The 25,149-nt window shown below is 36.1% G+C and overlaps 2 protein-coding genes across 2 annotated transcripts; one reads left to right on the forward strand and one right to left on the reverse strand.

The window, feature by feature from the left end:
- Positions 1-532: 532 nt before the first annotated feature.
- Positions 533-5,623, forward strand: bag2 (BCL2 associated athanogene 2). The gene is made up of 3 exons (XM_073834285.1): positions 533-744; positions 2,170-2,279; positions 2,357-5,623. The coding sequence occupies exons 1-3, from the start codon at positions 623-625 to the stop codon at positions 2,749-2,751; spliced, it is 627 nt and encodes a 208-aa protein (XP_073690386.1). The 5' UTR covers positions 533-622; the 3' UTR covers positions 2,752-5,623.
- Positions 5,624-5,689: 66 nt separating this feature from the next.
- Positions 5,690-24,314, reverse strand: rab23 (RAB23, member RAS oncogene family). The gene is made up of 7 exons (XM_073834284.1): positions 23,908-24,314; positions 20,266-20,495; positions 14,248-14,333; positions 14,013-14,169; positions 13,846-13,928; positions 13,671-13,763; positions 5,690-8,984 (listed from the first exon to the last, which is right to left on the reverse strand). Exons 2-7 carry the CDS (start codon positions 20,418-20,420, stop codon positions 8,845-8,847), a joined length of 714 nt encoding a protein of 237 aa, XP_073690385.1. The 5' UTR covers positions 20,421-20,495; positions 23,908-24,314; the 3' UTR covers positions 5,690-8,844.
- Between the last annotated feature and the right edge of the window lie 835 nt (positions 24,315-25,149).

Genomic DNA, 25,149 nt, shown 5'->3' on the forward strand with positions numbered 1-25,149 from the left:
TTGGCCCTTGACCCTAGAAATGAATCCCACCCTCCTTAGAAATCTCTGAGGTGAACTCCTCCACTCATGTCTGAAGGAGTGTATTACCAAGGGAAGTTCCAGCCCATGTTTGGAGATGTTACTCAAGAGCACTGGAAACCGCTAGAACGTGATAGATAGCGCTGAGAAGTCCGAATCATTTGAGCGAATCGATTCTTTTGGACGATTCATTTCAGCGAACAGGATCTTTGAGTCATTACAATTTATGTCTAAATATTAGTTGATATTGATTATTAGATTTAGTGATTGATTATTAGACAATTAGTGCCATTTTGACTCTGTCACTGTCTTAACCACAACACTGGCTATATTTTGTGCCAGATAAACGTCTGACATGCTTAAAAAGATTGTGACATGCTTAAAAAGATTGTGTTCAATATTAATAGGTAAACATGTCACCCGCTTGTTCCCAGCTAAAAATTTCAGTGATTTGCAACCGCTGTGCGAATCGACTGAATCGTTTAAAGAGTGAACGATTCATTGGCTGACCGGACATCGCTATATTGCTCGGGTGGTCTGCTCCGGTATATCTATAGGTTACTGCACCCGTAGAAATCATTCATTAACGCGACTTGCAGAAGCAATGGCACAAGCGAAAATTAACGCTAAAATGAACGATGCATCTAAGGGCAAGTTCACCCGAACCCTGTCGATGGCGGACCGGTCCGGACGGTTGCTGGAAAGTCTGGATCAGATTGAGATGAGGTAAGGTTATGATTGTCGGATCGGTACAGACTAAATCCAGAAAGATCCATTAAGTCTTGACTAGACTCGCTCAAAGTCTAACACTGAACATAAGAGTAGTGTGGGGATTTATAGCTTGCTTTTTTTTTTCTTTTTTCTTTTTTAAATATATAGCCTACTGTAAAATTAAGTTTTCATCGCTCAAATATAAGTATAAATGTGTACATTTCTTGCAAATTTTATGCAAAACATGACATATATTCCATCTCTAAACTTTGAATATAACATTTTCAAATACGGTTGTTCTCACATGATGTACGTCTATATATATATATATATATATATATATATATATATATATATATATATATATATATATACCAGTGTTTTTGTTTGTTGAGATCAAACCCATCTTAAATTAAGAATTTTTTTGAATTGTGTCCTCCAAACTAAAACTGAAGCATTGTAAGAAACCATACACGAGATTTTATTGTGAAGATGGATTTTGACCTGTTTTTAAGACCTGGTTTTAAGCTGTAATTGTAACAGCCAAAGCAGTTTTCTATGTGCATAGTACCTTGTTCATTTTTTGTTGCTGGGTGTTTTTTATTGTTTTTTCATGATCAGTGTTGGAGTGACGCAAGTTACGTAATAATATTACATTTTCTAAGTAAAGTAACGCATTACTTTTTAATTAACAACAAAATATCTGAGTTACTTTTTCAAATAAGTAACATCAGTTACCTTTTTTCCCCCCATTTATTGATTAAAAGCTCTCCTGTCCCCATGTTGAGAGAAATTGTGAGATGTTACTTTAGTTCTACAATAAATGTGAACATGCCAAAAATGATCTCACTCACTAAAAAAAAAACAGTTACAGTATTCCTCAAAATGAATAAAAACTGTGAAATTCAGTGCAAACCTGCAATAATTAAATATGTTCAATAATACAAATATCCTTTATGTATTTAACCCCATTTTATTAACCGATGTCTTTGCTGCCGACCTTCGATGATCCAATTCATCCGTATTCCGTACTAATAAACAAAAATGACTCAAGATGATCTAACATTTGTTTTCTTTTCTTTTTTTATTGCTGAGGAGTTTTTTCTTCTGCGGTTTACTGTACAGACATGAATTTACTTTTCTCTAAGCCTGAGGCTTTTGATGTGAAAAGGCTTTTACTTTTGCTAAAAATACAACTTTTTATATTAAAAACAAACAAGCAAGCCCTGCCCAGATTTAAAAAGTAACGCAAAAGTAACGTGACGCATTACTTTCCAAGTAACTAAGTAACGTAATTAGTTACTTTTTTTTAGGAAGTAGCTCAATATTGCAATGCATTACTTTTAAAAGTAACTTTCCCAACACTGTTCATGACTGACAATGTAAGCAAGTTTGCAGGGTTGTATCTGGTATGAAATGATCGCAGTAAATCTCTCTCAGGGTGGAAGCTCTGCGTGAAGAAGCCACCGCTATGGAGCAGGAGAGAGAGTCCTTAATTGAGCTGATCCAGTCAATACAGCACAGTCAGGAAATGAGGAGCATTTGCGACGGTACGCCTTTAATGTGTGACAGCCATTAGTGGCTTCTAATGGATAAGATATAAACATCATTTCAACTGTTGTTCCAGGGGAAAGAGAAGAGCTCTCTCTGACCGCCTCTAGACTCCTGGGCAGGACATTAACGGTGAACGTTTCAGTGGATACGATCCGGAACGAACAACAGGAAGATGCCTTGAAGAAAGCCATGGCTATTATTGATGAGATCGCTGGTAAAGTGCTGGAGGACATGGAGGGGGCCAAGAAGCGGCTGCAATCCTTTCACGCCTCGTGTGTGACCGACGCGCCACCTGTGCCTGTGGATCAGAAGTTCCAGACTGTGGTGATCAGCTGCGCCCTTGAGGACCAGAAGAAGATCAAGAGGCGCCTTGAGACCCTCATTAGGAACATGGACAATGCAGAGAAAACCATTAAAATTATGGATAACCAGAAAGTTGATCATTCCAGTCTTACCAATGGCAAATAGAGGCTGAGGGACTGATGAGCGCCGCATGTGCCTTTAAGGCGAGACACTGCAGGTCAATGGGTTTTAATAAATAACTAACAGTTATCACCTTACTTACCCAGACGGTTGAGTACAGCGATAATTGCAAACATTTTTTGTATTACAAGTTTTCTCAAATGTTAGGTTTAGATATGCAAATGAGCCATTATTTAATGAAATATGCTCTAATTTGCATACATTTCTAGTACAAAAAATCTAGTACGAAACACTGGATGAAGTCAGTTTCCAAATTCTTGTTTAATTTGTTTGACACATTAGAGTCAAAAGTTTTTACGGAGGGGATTTTGGGTATCTCATTCAGAAACAAAACTTTGAACAGACAGAAAACTATGTATTTTGTACCATTTTTGGGGGGAGTAAAGTGTAAAAAAAAAATCAAGCTAATTGTATATGAACAAATCCCTCTGTAAAACCTCCAAGATATAGACAGGAATAAAAAGGTCAAGTTTTTTGCTACTGAAGTGGAGATTTATGGCTCAGTGTAGAAGAAAAAAACTCATTTTGAGAAAATGGCCTTTATAAAAATGTATTGTAATTGAAATCTATTGACACAAATAGATAAAGGGCTATAAAAGAAACACTTAACAGTGTCTTTTAGATGTTTTCTTTCCACTAGACTGAAAAAACACTATGAAAAAGCTAAAAGCCCAAAATCTCAGTGTTTTAGCCTGCAGTTTCTCTCCTTAATAGCCTCCAGGACAACACTCACACACACAAGTAGTTTTCCAGGTTTTATAACCACTGATGGCATCTTGGTCTTATGCATATTTATTTTGCTTTTATTTCTATGCTTTTTACTTACAGAAAAAAAAGCTGTTCTGATCATCTGTAAATTACTTTGACCACTGACAGTTTGTTCTTATGTCTTTGACTGAACTGATACGAAGCAATGCCAAATCACTGTATTTCTGTTAGGATCTACTAACATTCCTGCTGGAAGCCTCATGAATATGATGTTACTAGCTTGTGGTTGTTTATTTTTAGAGCAGCTGCACATGGTTTTCTCGCTTGCTCTGTACATTCTAACGAGAACGTTTGGCTCTCAGCTTGCTGGGAATTTCACATTCAGTCGTCAGGTTAGTCTTTACAGCGAAGAACAACACAGACCCGTCCAGCTGGAGAAAACATTGAAGCAAACACAAACTGCCTTAGATGATGCCTTAGTTTTGGATTTGTAATCACTTTTTTAATGACTCTTAAAAAAGAAAAATAATATGTTTTAACACATATAACCACATTTTCAGATGTTTGGGAGTATTAAAAATACAGAAAGTGAGATTAGGTCGCAGATTCTCGATTTTAAGATTATGTGAAGTGTATAAGCCAATTAACCATTTAATAAAACCATAAACCAAAGGATTAGTTCACTTACAGAACAAAAATGTACAGATAATGTACTCACCCCCTTGTCATCCAAGATGTTCATGTCTTTCTTTCTTCAGTCGTAAAGAAATAGTTTTTTGAGGAAAGCATTTCAGGATTTCTCTCCATATAATGGATTTCCCCGAGTTTGACCTTCCAAAATGCAGCTTCAAAAGGCTCTAAACGAGGAAGAAGGGTCTTATCTAGCGAAACGATTGGGTATTTTCCAAACAAACTGACATTTATATACGTTTTAACCTTAAATGCTCGTCTTGTTTCATTTCTGCGATGCACATGCATCTGTGTGATCTGGTTCAATACAGTTAGGGTATGTCGAAAAACTCCCATCTCGTTTTCGTATTCAACTTCAAAATCGTCCTAAAATGCTGTTTTACTTTTTTTTTTGTAAAGGGTGTTTGTTCTTCTTTGTATGTTAACTTTGTAAACACTGGGTCAGTACTTCTGCAGCGATGTGGGATGATTTAGAAGTTGGGGAAGAAAACGAGACGGGAGTTTATCGACATACCCTAAAGATCGCAGAGACCAGACAAGACAAGCATTTGAGGTTAAAACTAAAAGGTATATAAATTGTCCATTTCTTTTGAAAATAGCCGATCGTTTCGCTAGATAAGACCCTTCTTCCTCTTCTGGGATCGTTTAGAGCCCTTTGAAGCTGCATTTTGGAAGTTCAAACTCAGGGGCACCATAGAAGTCCACTATATGGAGAGAAATCCTGAAATGTTTTCCTCAAAAAACTATTTCTTTACGACTGAAGAAAGAAAGACATGAACATCTTGGATGACAAGGGCGTGAGTACATTATCTTGAAATTTGGATCGAAAGTCAGTTCTTGTTTAATTTTTTTGGACATATTAGAATCAAATGTTTTTACAGAGGGGGTTTTGGGTACCTCATTCAGAAAAAACTGAACAGACAGAAAACCATGTATTTTTTAGCATTTTTGGGGGAGTAAAATGTTGTAAAAAAAATCAAGCTAATGATATATGAACAAATCCCTCTGTAAAAACCTTCAGGATATAGACAGGAATAAAAATGTAGAGTTTGGTGTGTGTAAGTGCTGCTGAAGTGGAGATTTATGGCTCAGTGTAGGAGAAAAACTCTTTGAGAAAGTGTCCTTCATAAAAAAAATGTATTGTAATTGAAATCTATTGACACAAATAGATAATGCGCTATAAAAGAAACGTTTAATGTCTTCTGGGTTTTCTTTCCACTAGCCTGAAAAAAAAAAAAAACACTATGAAAAAGCAAAAAGCCCAAAATCTCAAATTTTTGTTCTGAAAGTGAACTACTCCTGCCTTGTGATTATGTCACTGTGAAGGGCTAGGTTTTCTTTGACACTGTGGATAGTTTTTAAAATATTCACAACTTTGTTTTGTAATCATGCATGTATAAGGTTGTCACAATATGATAAAAAGTACAATAAAAATCAAACAATATACAATATATTCTTTATTTTGTTTTTTTCCAACCAGCCGAACAGCAAAGTATCACCTGTGGAGTCACACATAAGACATCGGTCACAGAATGATCCCACCAGACCTTTATTCATACAGTCAAAAACAAAACACTTCAAATGACACTTCTGCCCACTAAAAAATATGCAGGTAGTAACAGGTGCTGCTGGCATATTCTCAACATCCACTAGAAAGTCATGAGTACATTAGTAAAAAGACGACTGTGGAAACAGAAAGGTTAGAATGATAATTGTATCCTTATTGTATATTTAAGATAACCAAGCAATAACATGATCAGGAATTATATCAGATACATAAAGTGCCTTTAGTTCATTGTAGTGTCAATAATCACATGGAGCCAGTTAACGTAAAGCCGATGAGCGCTGTAAACATGAAGGCCGCTGTGGCGAAGTACCATGATTCCACATTCAAACATAAATGAAGGCATGCGATTCCTGAATAAATACAATCAATCATAAGGTAAGCCACGTGAAACAAGTGAGATATGAAACACAAACCTTGACCAAACTCATCATTTTTTATGAAGATAGTAGGGAAGAGTAAACTATTCTGTCATCCTCTGATTGACTTGTATTATAATACATTAAAATATAAAACTCAGAGAGGGAATGTTGGCTTAACGGACAATATGATGGATCCAAATTTCGTAAAACATTTAGCTCGTACATTTTCATCATAACATCAAACAAGATCAGTTAGTTGTCAGTCGTGTGCGTTTCTAATGGCTTTAGTGGTTAAGGCTCTGGGACTTTGGGAGGCTAGTTTTCATCATAAATCCTCTAGAAACGTACATTTTTGTTTCATCCACATAAAATATACACTTCTAAAATGTCTTGGTGGATTCCTGTACATATATAAAGCCTGATACTGTGCTAAATCTAATTTTTATATCAGTGCCATTTAGTCCGGTGATGAGTGACGCATTATGTATTCTAAAAACTTGAAAGTGAGTTTTATATATTGATTGTAATTTCATTTGTCGGCTCTGAGTGTTTGTTGACTTGACAGTAACTTGCTTAAAACGTGTATTTGCGTTCCAATAATATCAAATATCAATTCCAGTAATTCACATACGACAGACGTCATGCAGATACAGAACTTGAAGCTTTTATGAATGTAAAAAGATGTACGCAACATAATAATTGGTGCACATGTAAAGGTGTAGCAGTGAGAAGGGCTGGGCAATATATTTAATATATCTACACATTTATGATAACTTTAGTCCGGTTTTAATTTGGCCTCAGAATGACTAATTAGACTTCACAATTAAGCATTACGACTGAAAACTGTGTGAAAGCATACATTGATTTGTACCGCATTCTAGTTTGAATATTTCCATGCATAATTTGCAATACACTTCCAGTCAAACGTTTTTTAAAAAGTAAGATTTTGAATTTTTCTAAAGAATTCTCTTCTGCTCCCCAAGCACTTATTTGATCCAAAATAAAGCAAAAGTAATGCTGTGAAATAGTTTTATTTGAATATATTTACAAATGTAATTCATCCCTGTGATCAAAGCTACATTTTCAGCATCATTACTCCAGTCTTTAGGTCACATGATTCTTCAAAAATCATTTTTATATGCTGATTTGCTGTTCAAGAAACAATTTTTATTAATGTTATTGTTAATATTTAAAGCAGTTGAGTACATTTTATAGGATTCTTTGATGAACAGAAAGATCCAAAGATCAGCATTATTCTGAAATAAAAAGCTTTTGTAACATTATACAATTTTTTGGGGGGGGAAGAATTTATAGAAATTAATACTTTTATTTGGCAAGGACGCTTTAAATTGATCAAAATTGATGATAAAGACATTTATCACGTTAAAAAAGATTTATATTTCATATGAATGCTGTTCTTCTGAACTTTCTATTCACCAAAGATACCTGAAAAAAATTATGCTCAGCTATTTTCAACATGTATATTGGGCAGAAAAACAGAAGTGAAGAGAGTGGTTTCTGAAGGATCATGTGACTGGAGTAATGATGCTAAAAATTCAGCTTTGAAATCACAGAAATAAATTCCATTTTAAAATATATTCAAATAGGAAACAGTTATTTTAAATAGTAAAAAATATTTCAAAATTTTACTGTTTTTGCTGTACTTTGGATCAAATAAATAACTGGAAAAAAAAAAACATTAAAAACCTACTGTTCAAATACTTTTGACTGGGAGTGTATATTCATAAATGCTTAACGTCAAGATGTATTTTTCACTAGCTATATCGCCCAGCCCTAGAAGTAAGAGTATGCTGTTTTATGCTGTAATATCTGGACGGTGTTGCCAGTTATTAGCAATTGAGTAAAAAAAAAAAAAAAAAAAAAAAAGTAACTTTCTCCCAAAAGAAGGTTTCTAAAACCCTATCTCTTGCATTTGGTATTGTGTTAACAGAGTTTTAGACAGAGGATGTTGATATCATCCGAAATATTTAAAAATCTGACCATTTACTAACACTATTTACATTTCTTACAAGTACGTAGAGCGTAGAAACATTTTGGCACGGTGTTAAATGTTATGAATTTAAGTAAGTCATTACTTTACTACATTTTTCATACAAAAATACCTATAAGAACATGTGGGTTAAAATTTTGCGACGACGTTCATATAAGAAACAACAAATGAACATTACTTTATAAGGGAAGATTGTGATAGCAAATGATGCATCTCCATCAATACTAACATATTGCACAAACGATCAACAGTCCAAATGCACAAATGGTGTGTTACAAATCCTATTTTTTCTGTTGTATGTAGAGAAAATTACCCTGCTGTGTACCACGTGAAATAATATTTGACTGAGAGAAAATAGATTCGCTTTTCGCTTCAATTTTGAGCCACAATTAGTGTTCAAATGTGAGGAAGGGCAGTGTCCAAAAGATTTACTTGTCAATACTTGTACAAAAATAGCTCAACAGATCTCAAATTTACCCTCAATCACGTGGGTTCCTTTAGGACACCTCCAGTCATATTCTATTTCATTCTGACCTGTGTTTGACGCTGCTAGTGTCAGGCAGCAGAGGGCGCCAGCGGCCTGCAGCAGGAGTCCATGACAAGATGAAACACACATTATGACAGATCTGCTCTGCTTCAGGGCAGACATGGGACTTTTCTCCAACTCTAGTTAGCGCTCATGAAGCCTCGTATCACCTGCGGCTCATCCATCCCCACAAGGCATCCCGTGAATCAGAGGCATTCTACAGCAGTCTGCAGCTGCCGAACGGGTTTTTTGTTTTCTTGGTCCTCTGCTTGTTTGGTCGCAGGTTTATGACCTCACGGCCGTTCAGATCGCTGGCGTTCTGGTTGGGATGACTGCCACCGGTAGTGTTGAAAACACCTGAAAAACAAATTACAATATGGGAAGTCATGCTAAAGCTAAACACTTGTGGTGTTGTGATAAAAATAAATGCATAATGTCATCAGTAATGCTGAGAAAAATCCATAACTGTGCCTGTCTGGAAACTGAAAGCACTTTTTGTTTACTGCTTGTAGTGCGTTTCTTTGTTCCTCTTTATTACTTTATTTTTGCTTTAGGGAGAGGCATTTTGGGAAATTTCTCATTTCGATCATGGATAGGTTTCAAAAACGATTAATCAAGTATTTGGAGGCGGGGCTTGCGCTGGGGCGGGACTGGTTTAAATAAAAATAAATGTTACAAAATAAAAACATGAAAACCTGTCTATGAACACGATTAAAAGGTGCCATCGAATGGAAAACTGTATTTACCTTGGCATAGTTAAATAATAACAGTTGTGTACATGGACATGGCATACTGTGAGTCTTAAACACCATTGTTTCCTCCTTCTTATATAAATCTGGTGTTTGCAAAAGACCACTAAAAAATAGGCTAATCCTAACAAAACAGCGACTATTGTGTAATAGTCTGGGGATCATTAATAGTCACGCCTCCAACATTTGCATAGCCCAATCATCAGAAGTTCTGCAGGTAGGCTATTGTGGAAAAACAAAGCGAGGACAATAGCGGGAATGACAGATCACGGGAATAAATGTTATGTTCTAGGTTGTGCAGGAGATGTTAAGTGCTGGGATGGGTTGGTGTCTGTACTCGGAAAGACAAGGAAAACAAATGTCGCTGTAGTATAACGTTACACAGAACATGTGCAATTGCAAATCTCAAAAGTGAAAGTAAAGTGATCATGCATCTAAAACAGCAGTTTCAACGACCCGCATATGAATAGCATGGGCTCCGTGATTAACCCTCTGGGCCTCCTCATTAAGGGGTCACACTAGGCTCCCTTGCGGTCAAAAGTGACCGAAGCCTTAAAAAGTAACTTTTTTTTTTCTTCAGGAAAATCAATTAAATACATTTTTGTTCAATAATATTTTGTAATTATTATTTAGAATTTTTAGCATTTTTTACGAATCTATGCAATATTTATACAGTTTTAATGAGCAATTTTTTCCCACTAGAATTATATTTTATATTATATTTTTTTATTTAATTATGTATTTATTATTTTTCAATAAATACAACATTTCACATTAAAATAGAGTAAAAGCATTTAAAATCCATTTTTTTAAAGTGAAATTTGCACCATCTAGTGGCATAAAAAAAAAAAAACTTGTGTAATGTCATGTAACCTCCTGTATCTCCCTATATACATATATACAGGGGCTTTGGGATTCCTATTGTTTTTTTTGTTTTATACTGTTTCTTCATTTTAATAGGCTTTGCATTTAGAAATATATTCAGACATTCTAAAAGATTACTTTTGGCAAGGTTTAGATATTTTTTGATTGGATAAATATCAGGTTTTGCATTTTTCTGCTTATTTCTGTGTGTCTGTGTGTGTGTCTGTGTGTGTGTGTGTGTGTGTGTGTGTGTGTGTGTGTGTGTGTGTGTGTGTGTGTGTGTGTGCGTGTGTGTGCGCGTGTGTGTGTCAGTTCTGTACTTTTGTTATTTTAGAGTGTCAGTCCTTGCTTGCTGAACACTTCTTTTCAGCACAGTGGCTGATTTGTAGCTTGTATTACCAAAAGATTATCTGAATTATCAAATTTTTTCATATTTCCCATTCATTTCCTATGTCGGTCATTTTTGACCACGAAGGAGCCAAGTGTGACTAATTTTTTTTTGACCCTTTAACATATCCGAATCATGTCACTGATTTTTTTTGTACTCGCATAGCTATTGCAACGAAAGTCACCAAGTGTCATCTCATTCTGATGAAGCTACGATTTTTAAAAATTCAAAACAAAAAATTTTTCGGTCAAAAATGACCGAAGAGGCCCAGAGGGTTAAACATATATTTTCCTCCATGTGCGAGCTACTGATATGAGCCGCTCTGTGAAACAGCCAATCAGAGCAGAGCTCATCATTATTATTCATGAACCTTCCAAATAAGGCAATAACAGAGCATTTCATTCTAGAGACAAATCCTAGGGTTGTAAATGGACCTGTAAAACCATTTCTGGAGAATTTTTGCCCTTTCCTATGCCATATACTTTATCTAGATATCAAAGAACAATTTAAAATATTGTATCAGTGCATTCTATGGCACCTTTAATAAAGAAGCATCTAAAAAGGAATAGCTGAGTGAGGAGTGACTTCATGGCAATAAACTGAAGCCTATTCTATGACACATACCATGATATTAATCAGATAAATTAGTAACATCACAACTAGTATCTGCACAAGAGGATGCAAATGCCAGTGAACTTTTAAATTACGCGCTAGAGAGAGAGAGCTCCCGCCGAAATGCACTTTTATAACAGCGTGCTGAAACACGGGCAAGGACAGAATATAGCTTTTCATGAAGTTCTCATTGAGAAATCTCTGATCGTCTCCTTTGACAGATGCAAATTATGAGCTTATATATAGCAGCCAGAACACGATCAACTCCATAAATGTCCAGTATTGCACATTTGAGTGGTTTGTGTCTGAATGAAGAGATCCCCGTGGATTATTAATAACATCAGCCACTGCCGCATAATCAACAGAAGAAAGAATGAATCTTCGCGCTGCATCTTGATGAATTTCCACAGAGATGTACGCAATAATATAAGGAGGATGTTTTATCTGGTCTTTGATATAGCACTATTCGCTATTTATTTTGAAAAACATTAATTATTTCTATCTAGCCAAGTTTCCCCATGAAGTAAATGCGAGCGCCGTAAAGACCGGAAGTATGTATGCACACACTGGCGTCGCCGAAGCTCACTGACGCCATCTTGTGCACCGAGCCAATAGATTACGCAGATATGCATGTAGCTAACCCAGACATCACTACGTAACATCAAAGCTATGTATCTCTCTCTTCTCCATCGATATTTTGGACTGCATGCTAAGGGTGCCATCCAAAGTTATAAAGATTATATATTTTTTCCACGATCAACGCTTTCATGATCGATCATCGCCGTCACGGCCGAGTACTCGATCGCTGTTGCACATCCCTAATTTGCTTGTGTGTTTTGAAGCTATTTCAGTTTATTTATTTACTCATTTATAATTATTTTTAAAAATTATCCTACTTCTAGTAATACAATAGAAACAAAATAAAAGAACAAATAAATTTGATATTCAAAGTTCAGTCGTGAACTAATAAAGAAAGAAATGTACAGTGCCTTGCGAAATTATTCATACCCCTTCATTTTTTCACATTTTGTTATGTTGCTGCCTTATGTTAAACTACTTTAAATTACTTTTTTCCCACATCAATCTACACTCCCTCCTCCATAATGGCAAAGCAAAAAAAATAGGTTTTTACATTTGTGCAAATTTATTAAAAATAAAAAACTGAAAAGATCCCGTTGCATAAGTATTCATACCCTTTTCTGGGACACTGGAAATTTAGCTCAGGAGCATTCATATTGCTTCTAGATGTTACTACACTTTGAGTGGAGTTAAACTGTGGCAAATTCTTTCACACCTGAAAGGTCAGCTGAAAGAGCTCAGTGACAGACTTGCGTTAAGGCGATGATCTAGGGAAGAGTTCAGAAAAAAATCTGCTGCATTGAAGGTTGACAGAAGCATTCTCCATAATGGAAGACGACTGGAACAACTAGGACTCTAGAAAATGTCTGCCAGCCCCCATCCAAGCTGACAGAGATGGAGAGGTGAAAAGGTGAGGCAAAGAATGGCAGATAATTGCCAAATGCAGATGTGCAAAGATGGTCACATCATACCCAAAAAGACTTGAGGCTGTAAAGGTGCTTCAACTATGCACTGAGTTAAGGGTATGGTTCGGAGTAGAATTGACTTCATTGCTATGCACTCTATAGCCCATGTAAATACCCCATCCGGAGTTTTTTTTTACCTTAGTCGAACATTTATGGAGATATTAGAGTTTTTCCCTGGTTTGAAAAAAGCACGTAAAAGTCCTCCTACAAGTTGACATGCACACAGATGTAGTAGGAGAACTTTTACGTGCTTTTTTCAAACCAGGGAAGTGACGTCGACTTGTAGTTTCTGAGACTAGTAGTTCTCGGGTAAAACGTGTTTTTAAAACACTCATGGTGGACTTACAAATGTTCTGATGCAGCGTTTTGTGAGTACATAACCTATTTACACTACTGTACAAGTTTGGTAAGATTACTTGCACGTTTAGTGGTGCAATTTACGAGATACATCACATGTACCATTCACTCCTGTAACAAGCAATTAGAAAAACTCTAATATCTCCATAAATGTTTGACTAAGGTAAAAAAAACTTCGGATGGGGTATTTAGATGGGCTTCGGAGTGCATAGCAATGAAGTCAATTCTACTCCGAACCATCCCTTTAAGGGTATGAATACTTATGCAATGTACTTATTTCAGTGTTTTATTTTTAATAAATTTGTCAAATTTGCAAATCAGTTTTTTTGCTTTGTCATTATTATGGTGTATGGAGTGTAAATTGATGTGGGGGGGAAACTAATTTAAAGCAGTTTTACATAATGCTACAACAAAACGTGAAAAAATGAAGGGGTATGAATACTTTTGCAAGGCACTGTAGATCAAGACTTGTTTTGATCTACCATCTCTAAATAAAAGTATTTCATTCTAAAAAAAAAAAAAAACTTACCTATTTTATTGCTGGATGTGTGAACAACCTCCGTCTCGTCTGCTGACTGTTGCTTGAGTCGTTGCAGATATTTGTCAGCTAGATACTTAAAAACTACAACATTAAAAAAATACAGGAGTTATTTTACAGCTGAGCACAAATTTAGTGTTATGAACTGAAATGCTTCATCTCTCACCTTCGTTGACGTTCAGATCTTCTTTCACTGACGTTCGATAGAATCTTAACTTCAGCCTCTTAGCAAGACCTTCAGCCTCTTCACTAAAGCGACAAAACAAAACGCTTGTCATCAATGTCTGCAGTGCATTAAAAAAGCCTTTCTGAACTGGTCTGAATTCGTCTTACTTTTTGATAACTGTGTCGTCCAGTAGATCGATTTTGTTCTGCACCAGGACGGTGGGTATGTCCCCGACCTCCATCTCCACTTTCTCCCTCCAGCTGCTGATGGCCTCAAAGGATTCTCTGTCGGTGGTGGAGAAGACCAGCACACAGGCCTGAGCACCTGCAGGACCAAACACAAGCAGGTCTCAAACACATCCACAGCCGAAGAGCAAGATTCCAGCATTTCTAACAGTCCCACCTCTGTAATAGGCTTTGGTGATCGCATCAAACTCCTCCTGTCCTGCCGTGTCCCACAGCATCAGCCTGACGTCCTCGTCGTTCGCTCTGAAACACATGCAAACTGATATCTAAAAATCATCAAATAATTGAACCTCAAATAAAAATGGTAAAATCATTTTCCAAAATCTGCTGGGGCAGGCTTTTACAGCTGCGATTCAGATCTGCTTTCATTCTCGGTTTGACTAAGCATTGAAACAGACAAAGCCACTGACAGCTCATTTGTTCCTCGTTTCATTTTATATGTACAAACAGTAAACCGCACAGATTTTCTCTGGCATTTACTGCCGACGACCATCTCACGTTACATTGGATAGAGACCGATTCAGGAACTACTGCTGAAAAAGCAAGAGGATCTTCTTTTCCCAAGGGGTTGCCTGAGCGTCATTGCGTGTTATTTGTCAGAACCCATTTTTAAACACAAATGGGAAGTTTGCTTTCTCTGAAGTGTTTTGTCATCTATGCCAGGATACACAGGAGACACATTTACTGGCATTTATTTAGTTTCAAGTTGGGAATGATTCAGGCTTGATGAGTGGATTATTGTAACTACTGTGTCTGGGTAGTAACTGATTACATGTAACCTGGATTACAAAATCAGATTCCAAAACTGAAATACATGTAATTAAAGTATATTCAATTCTAAAATGCCCATAATCAGATTAGTTACTTTTTTATGGGTCACATGATTACATATTGTTCTGGACAAAAACTTTTCAAACCTAAAAGACTTCGGGTGTGTCATGTTATTAATGTAACAAACATTCTCAAATGGTTTTGTGACTCAATATCTAAATGGTTTTAATAATTTAGATTTTACATTACGCCCAGTTTGGGAAACCCTGCTGTAATGCAATGCTTTTGTTGATGATGATATAAAAAATGCTATATATTTTCTTTCTCTTTACTTTTATTATATCAATACGGTACACTGCAGGCAAAAAAGCTGTTTTTTCATGCACCTTTCAAGTTTGAGATTTTGGGCTTTTTGGTTTTTCATAGTGTTTCAAGTGTTTTATCAGACTATTGGAAAGAAAATATATTAAAAAAAAAACTTAAGTGTTTATTTATAGCAGTTCATCTATTTGTGTCAATAGATTTCAATTACAACGCATATTTTTAAAGTTTTTTTTTCTCAAAATGAGTTTTTTCTCCTGCACTGAAAATCTCCACTTCAGCAGCTCTTACACACACCAAACTTGACATTTTTATTCCTGTCTATATTCTGAAGGTTTTTACAGAGGGATTTGTTCATATATAATTCGCTTGATTTTATACAACATTTTATTCCCCATAAATGGTACAAAATATAGTTTTTTTCTGAATTATGTCATGACAAAATGAGATACCCAAAATTCCCTCCATAAAAACTTTTGACTCTAATATGTCAAAAAATTAAACAAGAATTTGGAAACTGACTTCATCCAGTGTATAGATTTTTGTACTAGAAATGTATGCAAATTAGCGCATATTTCATTAAATAATGCCTCATTTGCATATTCAAACCTAACATTTAAAAAAACTTGAAATATAAAAAATGTTTGCAATTATCAAAGTAATCAATCAACTGGGTTAGTAAATTAGATTAAAAAAAGTAAAGTAATCTAAAAAGTAGTCGGGACCAGTCGGGATCAGATTTCGGCTATTGGATTGTTTTAAATCTTGAAAATGGGTTGTTCAAAAGAAAAAGAAAAAAGGATTCTGAATTCGGATTAGAGCACAAAATTCAATCTAGGTTTTGATTTGGATTAAATCCTCAATTTGTGCTGATACTTTTGATCTAAATAAACTAGATTATTCTTATCCCAGCAGAAGGGTAGATTATAGGAACAAAAATGTAACTTTTAAAACTGGTCCCAAAAACACAACATTTATTTATAACATATCCCAAAATCTCCAAACAGCTGTCAATATCAAACAAACATATTCTATCAAATTTATTTATTTATTTATTTTTAATCACTGATTAGCACAATCATCAGAGATGGACCAGTCAGAAGTAAATATCTGTGTAAATGCAATTCAAAACTAGAATGCAAAATACTGGCAAAAAGTAAGATGGGTCACCTGATAGCAAAACATGGAATTTCCAAATCCAGATCATTCCGATCCAGATGAAACTTTTTGAACAACTGGCCCCAGAATACATACCTGAAACAAGTAACCTAGATTACATGACTAATTACAGCTTTCATGTAATCTGGGTAACACTTTATTTTAATGTGTCCTTGTTCAAAATGTTGCATGTACTTACTATTGTAATAACAATTAACTATGCATAATTACATGCAAGTAACCCTAGGCCAAAACCTAATCCTAACCTTAACCATATAGTAAGTACATGCAATTAACTATTATTACTCAGCACTTAAATGTATAATTACACTGTAACAAGGACACCTTAAAATAAAGTATAACTGTAGTCTGTAATCAGTAACTTTATGTATTGGTACTGCAAAACCACCAGTTTTTTTATTTTTTTATTTCACTGGTTTAACAAAATGCGGCCCTCTTTGTGTCGTGGCCCAAAACTAATTCTGTTGCTCAGCTCAGAATGATCGGATTTTTGGGAAATTCTGCTGTAAACATATTAGTTTCAGATTCAGATTACAGAGCCACGGCTAGTGGAAATCTGAGGTGAAATCTTTTTTTATTCATGTGCTCATGTTCAAGCAAGATCTAATAATTCACCTGAGATGGATTAACTCAAACTGGTTTGTATATTACATTTGATAATTGCCTATTTATGGATTATCTTGCCTTGTTTGTCCTGCCCTCAATTTCCACATCATGTTTCTTTGTCACTCTCATGGGTAAATGATGTTCGAGCATATTAAAATCTCTACGGGCCAGAAAAACCACAGACATTGCGTCAGATGTGGCCAGACTCTCCTCCACATTATTAGGTTTTCTTGACGCCGTTCTGCTGTCACAGGATGATGAGAAGCTACATTTAAGGGGCAGATTTACTAACAGCTTGCACACTGTCTTTTGGCATTAAAACAGTACTGTCAGAATTTACTAAAGATGCGCAGAGAAGAATTAGCACTGAAAAGGCATGGACACAGTCATTTTTGCACCTGACCTGATTGAATATGCATTTGTAGAGTTTATGGGAGGAGAGTACTAAAATGAATAAATGAATCACACAATGCGATTTACTAGTGTTTGCGCACATCAAATTACTGGTATTTGCGCCATCATTAAAGCATGTCTTAAAGCAGGCAGTAATTTGCACTGCTCTTAGTAGACTGCACTGGTCATTATGGAAATGATCTGGCTGCGCCTGTGTTCCTTAATGTCGCATTGTCATTAAATCACACGCAGAATTTTCCCCTCCCATCAGTGCTTTTATGGAATTGCACTCTACCGTTAATTTGCCATGTTTAGTAAATCTGGCCCTTAGTCTGCCTCAGTGGTCTAACAGCACTCACCAGTGTCAGAATGACTGAGATGACCAATCAAATCAAAGAAGGCGGGGTTTACTCTCAACAGAGATCAACATGACATTTCAGTTTTAACGGAAATATCAGTTTGCATTTCCAAACATTCATTTTGCCATTAATTGTAAATTCCAGTGAGATTTTTGTTTCCACGAGGAGTCTGACAACAGCCAGTGCTCCACACAGAGATCTGATCTCACCATTATCCAGTCTGTCTGGAATGACAAGAAGAAACAGAACTGAGACTAAATCCAGACGAACTGTGGCAATGTCTCCAAGATGCTCCAAGAGACATTATTTTTGACACCATCCTCATTTTACAGCAGGTGCCTAAAACTTTTACCAGCACTGTAGCTCTGCAGGTAGGTTTCTTGAAGCATCTTGAGACGTTGTCACAGTTCTTCTGGATTTAGTCTGTCTCAGTTTCTTCTGTTTCTTCATGTCCTTCCAGACAGACTGGATTTAGATGATGAGATCAGATCTCTAATTATTACAATTATGGCAAAACTAATGTTTGAAATACTGACACAGTACAGCAAAAGAGAAACAACTGACTTTTTTTTTTACTAGTGTTCTAATAATTTTGGCCACCTCTTTATGCAAGCGTGCTAAACATTTAATACTTGACTAATGTTTTACAATAGAAATGTTAAGCAACTCACAGTATTTCTTCTTTTAAAAAGTAGGCTATCGTTTACTTGATTTATGTAATTCATAAGTGAGTGTAACACAACAAAAAACATTAATGAAGCTAATTTGGTAAGCACTTAATCTGTAAATATTTTTAAATTATGTATTTGCAAATAGTTCAAATTGATTTCTTTACAATAAAATTATTTTCTACTGTTCCTCTTTATTTCCTTAAATCCATTTAAGTATGTTAGTTATTAAATTTCTTTAGATCACTAAGAAAAAGTAGTTTGGTTTCCCCGAATTTTTAAAATTGACAACGAAGAGATTAATTTTTTTTTTTTAAATATTGTATTTGATATCGCTTTTGGTTCATTTGTAAATCTGTAAAAGAAAGGTCAAGCACTGCATTGTGGGATATAGAGGTGGGCGATATGGCAAAAATATCATATCACGATTATTTTCAGAAATATCACAATTGGCAGTTTTATCACGATTCTTTGTTGTGTTGGTTTTACTATTTTGCAAGTTGTCTGAGCAGTGCAGCCAAACTAATTTCCCTTAACCTTACATGGTAACAAAATATAAAATAAAAGTAAAGCAGATGTTTAGGCCAAACTGAACAAAGATCAAAATCTTTGTCATTTCTTAATATTTGTTATTAAAAAATAAGAAGAAAGATAGGCTACATGTTACAAAAGCACATAATATACAAATAAAACAAACTTCAGGTACAGTAGGTATATTTAGCACTATTTACATAAATTATACATTGACTCTTATTAAAGCAACTCTATTAAAGTTCTTCAGTCAAGAGCAGTGAGTCATTCTCCTTGTGTTAAGGTTACCATCATCCAAAAATGACAATTCAGTCATCATTTACTCACTCTCGATGTTTTTTTAGACATAAAGCATGTTATGAAAATAAAACTTATTTTGAAGAATGTGGGTAACCAAACAGTTGCTGGGTTCCCAGTATTTTATTTATTTTTTTCCCACTATCAAAGTCAGTGGAGGCAAGCTACTGTACTGTTATCCACATCCTTCAAAATGTTTTCTTTTTTTGTTTAGCACAAGAAAAAAATTAATAGAGGTTTGGGACAACAAGTGAGTGGGTCATTTTTTGGGTGAACTGTCCCTTTAATGCCAGTTGGCAGCATGTTTAGTTCTGTCACTTTAAGAGCTGCACGCATCTATTGTCTACAGGCGCGCATCAGTTTTTTCTGAATGGTTTACTTTTACTTTAGACATAACCAACTGTGTTTATATGTAATCCTTGTGTGGTTTTGACAGCATTGGCGAATCAGACACGAAAGATAGCTTAGTCCAGTAATCAGGCTTTTAGCGAAATAACGTTATTTAACCGGCAAGGCTTTAAAGCACATGCAAATAATGTACTTTTGTGATTGTGAATAAGTGCAGTGTCCCGTGAATGAATGCATGTCGTGTTGTACAGTATATTGAGACGGAGGCACGATATTTTTTTCAAAAGCAGATCGTGGAGACATTATAATAGTCCACGATCAAAAATCACCATATCGCACACCCCTAGTGGAATACATCAAATAACCCATGTGGTGTACTCTGCTTCAACACTACACATTGCACAAATGCAGTACATCATTCTGGTATCACAGAGTGCAAAAATACTTTGCTAGTACTAGCATGCTATTACAAACATCTCGGATCATTCAGTTTCTATAGAAATACTTTTCTTCTTCCAGGAAAAAGAGGTAAAAATGGCACTTTAAGAAACTGAGCAACAAAGACATGCAGCCAGCCTTAATGCGGCCCATCTGCAAATGACTGCCGAGCAACAAGGCTCAAACGTAGAAACCAAAGAGCGCAGACAAAAGAAAACCCATAAAAGCATTTTAAAGCGACCTGAGGCATAAAAGCATGCTTACATGATCTGTCTTTCCAGGAAGTCAACCCCGATGGTCTTTTTGTAGTCTTTGGTGAAGATGCCCTTGCAGTATCGCTGGATCATACTGGACTTCCCGACCGCTCCGTTCCCCACCACCACCACCTTGATGGCCACTTCCATGTCCTCCTCCAGCATGGCTGCGATGTGCCTGCTCTTTCACGTCACTCCGGCCCCGGCTTACTGCTGCTGTAGGATCTTCCCAACACTAGCCTGTTTTAGAAAGCAGTTGACAGATCAGACATAATCCCACACATTATCACACATCAGGTGTCACTGCAATGTACAGAAGCACATTTGCACCCCATCTGCTGACAGGATGCCAAAAAAAGACATTGTTGATTCCTACATCATGAATAGACATGGTGTATTAGTCTCTGAGTGTTTTGGATCAGTTTCCATTGAGTCATTCACCATGGCTGGGTTCCGTTTCTTGCATGGTTGATGCATTTATTGAACTGCAACTTCATTTTTGTAACAACTAACCCCATTTCTGTATATGCACATGGATTATTTATTTAATTGCAAATGCAATCCCCATTATTATAGTATTGTATAATGTATAATAAAGATATATTATTTAAAGCAGTTGAAGGAATTAAATAAATAGTATTCCTTTCTATAAGCAAAGTAGAAGTTCTCTCTTTTTTCTGGTTTGTGGAGAAATATAAGCAGTAGGGCTGTGCAGTTAATCAAAATTCAGTTTGCATTTCGGCTTCAAACCATCATGAAAATACAGTAATCGTGATGAAACGATTATTGCGCTCCATTCCGCCCCCTTTCCAGTGGTGTGCTTTCGCTCCTCCATAAAAGCCTACTTTCCCATGCAAATCAGCAAAATCATGTAACGTGACTTTTATAAAACAGGACGTGCTTGATTTATTAATATTTCTTTTATGTTGTGTTTTTAAAAGCGCTGTTCTGTGCTCATGGTGCGCACCTAAACAGTCACTTGGTGATTATTCATGTAAAACCTTGTCAGTTATGTCTTAAATGATCATGAACAGTTGAGAATGGAAATACGTGTGTAACAGTTTATTGGATCCGTGTGGCTCTTAAAGCGGCAACAGATAATATCCCTTCTGCCGTCTCTGTGCTTAATATTAACAAAACTCACTGCTCTTGAATGAAGGACTTTTGTAGTTTTAATAAGAAACAAAGCTTGTTTAATTCTTACAGTGAAGACGCTGTTTTATTTTACACTCAAATAATTACATTTAATTTCTGTGAGCCTGTTAAGACTACTTTAGACTTGCATTTTCTTCCAAATTTTTTTTTTTTTTTTTTTTTTAAATCTTTACATTTTTCAACAATATAACGTTTTGGAACCAGTCATAATCGTGTTAAATAATCATGATTACAATATTGATCAAAATAACCGTGATTATGATTTTTGTCAGCCCTAATAAGCAGGCATGTTTTTGACAGGTCTCATGAGATTTACCCATAAAGGCCCAGCTTTTACCCTCAAAGTAACTTGGTTGCAATTCAACAATTACAAACAATGAAAACACATTGAATAGCTGGAACAACTGATGTTAATATAGTCACAGTAATAAATAGGAAAACCAACACGTCAATCCTGCCAACTTCCTCGATTGTGAAACTAATTTAATTTTAGCTGTAAAGCAGCTCTACTGAAGATAATAGTGCCATTATGCAGCTCAATTCTGTCCAATAACAGGGTGAATATTGCAAAGTTCATTAGTTATGAACTCAGTTCAACTATAGCAGTCTGTCAAATCTGAACCAATTTCAGCTGTAACAGCTCTACAGAAGACAACAGTGTCGTTACTGAGCTTAAATCAGTTCAATGCTGATTCAAATCAAAGTGCAAAGTTGTGAAAATGAATTTGTAGCAGCTCTACCTTTTTTTCCCTCCAGCACACAAAAATGCAATCCAAGAATGCTGGATAGATAGCAGTGCGACAGTAGCGCCAACATATTAGGTTACGTTACTGAGGCCTCCCGCGTTTCTGCTGGGTAACTAAATACAGCAGCCAACCTGAGACAACAACACGCATGAGACCTTCACAGCAGCGCTCACTATCTCCACAGGATCTGCCTTCAGAAAATAAACTCAGAACATGATGCTGCCTTCATAGGGCTCAAATTAGATTCAAATCCATATCAGATCTCTCCAGTGATTTTTATCTTCTCAGTTTAATAAAATGTTTTTAATACTTTTTTTTAATTCCATGAGTGTTATTTATTTATTTTTAAACTTCTAGATCCATGTAAACCAAGCCATTTTTTATAAATATGTTAAGAAAGCATTTCACTGATAAGATTAGATTTCCTTCCTTCAGTCAACTTTTAGATCACAGCGCTTTCTCTTGACAGGTGTTTATGAGGTCTGGCTCTCTGAAGGACCAACCGCGTTACTGCCATGGCACTGAGTTCCACGTAACCAAGGAAGTCTGAGTGATACACAAAGTGCAGTCACTCAGCGAGGCTATATATGGCAGCAGGACAGAAAACACACTGATCCCTGAAAGACAAATGTACAAAACCATGCAAGCACCAAAACTTCAAGGAATCCTGTCTGCCTGTTTACAGCAGCTGTTAGTGGTCAAATTACACACAACATCTCACATGGGATTTTATGTGTTAAAGGAGTAGTTCACCTTCAGAACAAATATTTACAGATAATGTACGCACCAGCTTGTCATCCAAGATGTTCATGTCTTTCTTTCCTCAGTCGTAAGGAAATTATGATTTTGAGGAAAACATTTCAGGACTTCTCTCCATATAATGGACTTCTATGGTGCCCCGAGTTTGAACTTCCAAAATGCAGTTTAAAATGCAGCTTCAAAGGGCTCTAAACGATCCCAGCCGAGGAAGAAGACTCTTATCTAGCAAAACGATCAATTATTTTTTTTAAAAAAAGTACAATTTATATACTTTAACCTCAAATGCTCATCTTGTCTAGCTCTGTGTGTACCCTTTTTAGAGATTAAAAAGTATTTAAATTGTAAATGTTTTCAGAAAATAACCGATCGTTTCACTAGATAAGACCCTTCTTCCTCGGTTGGGATCATTTAGAGCCGTTTGAAGCTGCATTTTGGAAGTTCAAACTCAGGGGCACCATAGAAGTCCATTATATGAAGAAAAATCCTGAAATGTTTTCCTCAGAAAACAATTTCTTTACGACTGAAGAAAGTCTGAAGAACTACTCCTTTAAGAGAAACTGTACTTTGCTTATTACACTAAGAAACAAATAACAGAGGTCTCTACAGCTCATATCAAAGTACCACGGTATTACCTGTACGCATCACCATATTTAATTTTTTTTGTAAGAGTCACTGTCATTGCAAATTTTACTGTTACTTCAAATAACTCCAAGGAACCAGCAGTTTTAAAGGTAGTTCTTGTGAGACATTAAGTTGTCACATTAACAACTTTGGTTTGGTTTAGGGTTAGTTATGTACAACTGTTATTAATATTTAGTAAGTAGATGTAACGTGTGTAACAAGGACAGTATGAAATACAGTAGTGGCACAGTTATCAGATAGTAACAACATGAGAAGGATTACCAAGGTATTTGCATGGCACTTGAAATAACACCATAGTACTTTGTGATAATGACAAAAGAGATGTTTGTTGGATCGTCGCGGTGTCTCACCTGCATTCGTGTTACCAGGTTACATTGTTTCCTCTTTGAAGATCCGACACTGGAATAATCATGAACGCGACGGATCCAAACACACAGCTCTAGTGATTTATCGGTCCAAACACATCTGCTGAATGTAAATATAAGCCAGCAGCAGCTGCATGGAGCGAGTTTTTTGCGTTCGCACAGTTTATCGAAGGAGTGGCCTCCTCCTGCTCCTCCACTGCTCTCCTTTACTGCTTTCTCTCTCTCTGTGTTGCACAGACCAACGATGCCGCTCCAGCCTGGATACTCTAGAGTCAAACGGGCTCGGAGGAAGCAAATGTCTAGGGATACAGCAGCGTCTTTACGCGCTTTACGGTCTTTCGCGACTGTGCGGGTCTGATCCGTTGAGCGGCGCGGCCGCGGCAACAGCGTGAAGAGCGCGACCACTCTGAAGCAGCGGTCTGTCGCCCACCAAACAGACCCTTTTCATAATAAAAGTCTTGACTTTTTTTCAGAACTTCAGTACAATGCAAAATGAGAAATCAGTCAGCATAAAGAAGAGCTGCTCCCATAAGAAAACATGACAGAGTTCAAATTTCACGTCTTATAAATTTTTCCATATTAATAAAATATTCTCAAAGTTATAAAACTTTGTTTTTTAAGAAGGCACATATATAGACAATTAAAGTCCCCATGAAATCAAATTGAAAGTTTTTTTTTACTTTTAATATGAATACGTTAGCAAGGTTCTATATAAGCTACTGTGCTCCAAAACAAAATTTCAAAACTTACAGTCTCTCACTTCTGCCAATATGAATCAATAGGCTCGTTTGAGATGCGCCTAGCCTCGCCTGAAATGTAGGCCAGAGTAGGCGGCTGCAGTGATGGGAGGAGTAAAATAAGCGCAGTCAAGACGGACAGTTCTGAGCTCTGGAAGCGGAACAGATACCTACGAGATCAAAGGCGGATATCGCGTTATTCACAATCACGTGCTGTGTTGCTGATAAACATGATATAATTTAAGTTCTATTGCTTTTATATGAAAATAAATACGATGAACAAAACACTCAAAGTGCTTGCTTTTTAATTCCATACGAAAGGCGTATTTATCATCCATTTTTACTTTAATACAAACGTGTATTTTATATTTTTATAGTAATATGACAACAATCACAAATCACACACAGAGATCGCACTGTCATGGTGTTTGGGAATATTCATGCAGAATTTAAACACATAACCACATGATATTAGATAAAAAAAATTAAT

This window comes from Garra rufa, chromosome 2 (genome assembly GCF_049309525.1).
Source record: "Garra rufa chromosome 2, GarRuf1.0, whole genome shotgun sequence".
Classification (NCBI taxonomy): domain Eukaryota; kingdom Metazoa; phylum Chordata; class Actinopteri; order Cypriniformes; family Cyprinidae; genus Garra; species Garra rufa.

What these genes read in the sequence shown, in the direction of transcription:
- bag2 (XM_073834285.1), top strand. Translation starts at nt 623, where the DNA reads ATGGCACAAGCGAAAATTAACGCTAAAATGAACGATGCATCTAAGGGC. An exon ending in CTGGATCAGATTGAGATGAG is followed by an intron (nt 745 to 2,169) that starts GTAAGGTTATGA and finishes AATCTCTCTCAG; the next exon opens with GGTGGAAGCTCTGCGTGAAG. An exon ending in AATGAGGAGCATTTGCGACG is followed by an intron (nt 2,280 to 2,356) that starts GTACGCCTTTAA and finishes CTGTTGTTCCAG; the next exon opens with GGGAAAGAGAAGAGCTCTCT.
- rab23 (XM_073834284.1), bottom strand. Translation starts at nt 20,420, where the DNA reads ATGCTGGAGGAGGACATGGAAGTGGCCATCAAGGTGGTGGTGGTGGGG. An exon ending in TTCCTGGAAAGACAGATCAT is followed by an intron (nt 14,334 to 20,265) that starts GTAAGCATGCTT and finishes CATGTGTTTCAG; the next exon opens with AGCGAACGACGAGGACGTCA. An exon ending in AGATCTGAACGTCAACGAAG is followed by an intron (nt 13,764 to 13,845) that starts GTGAGAGATGAA and finishes TTAATGTTGTAG; the next exon opens with TTTTTAAGTATCTAGCTGAC.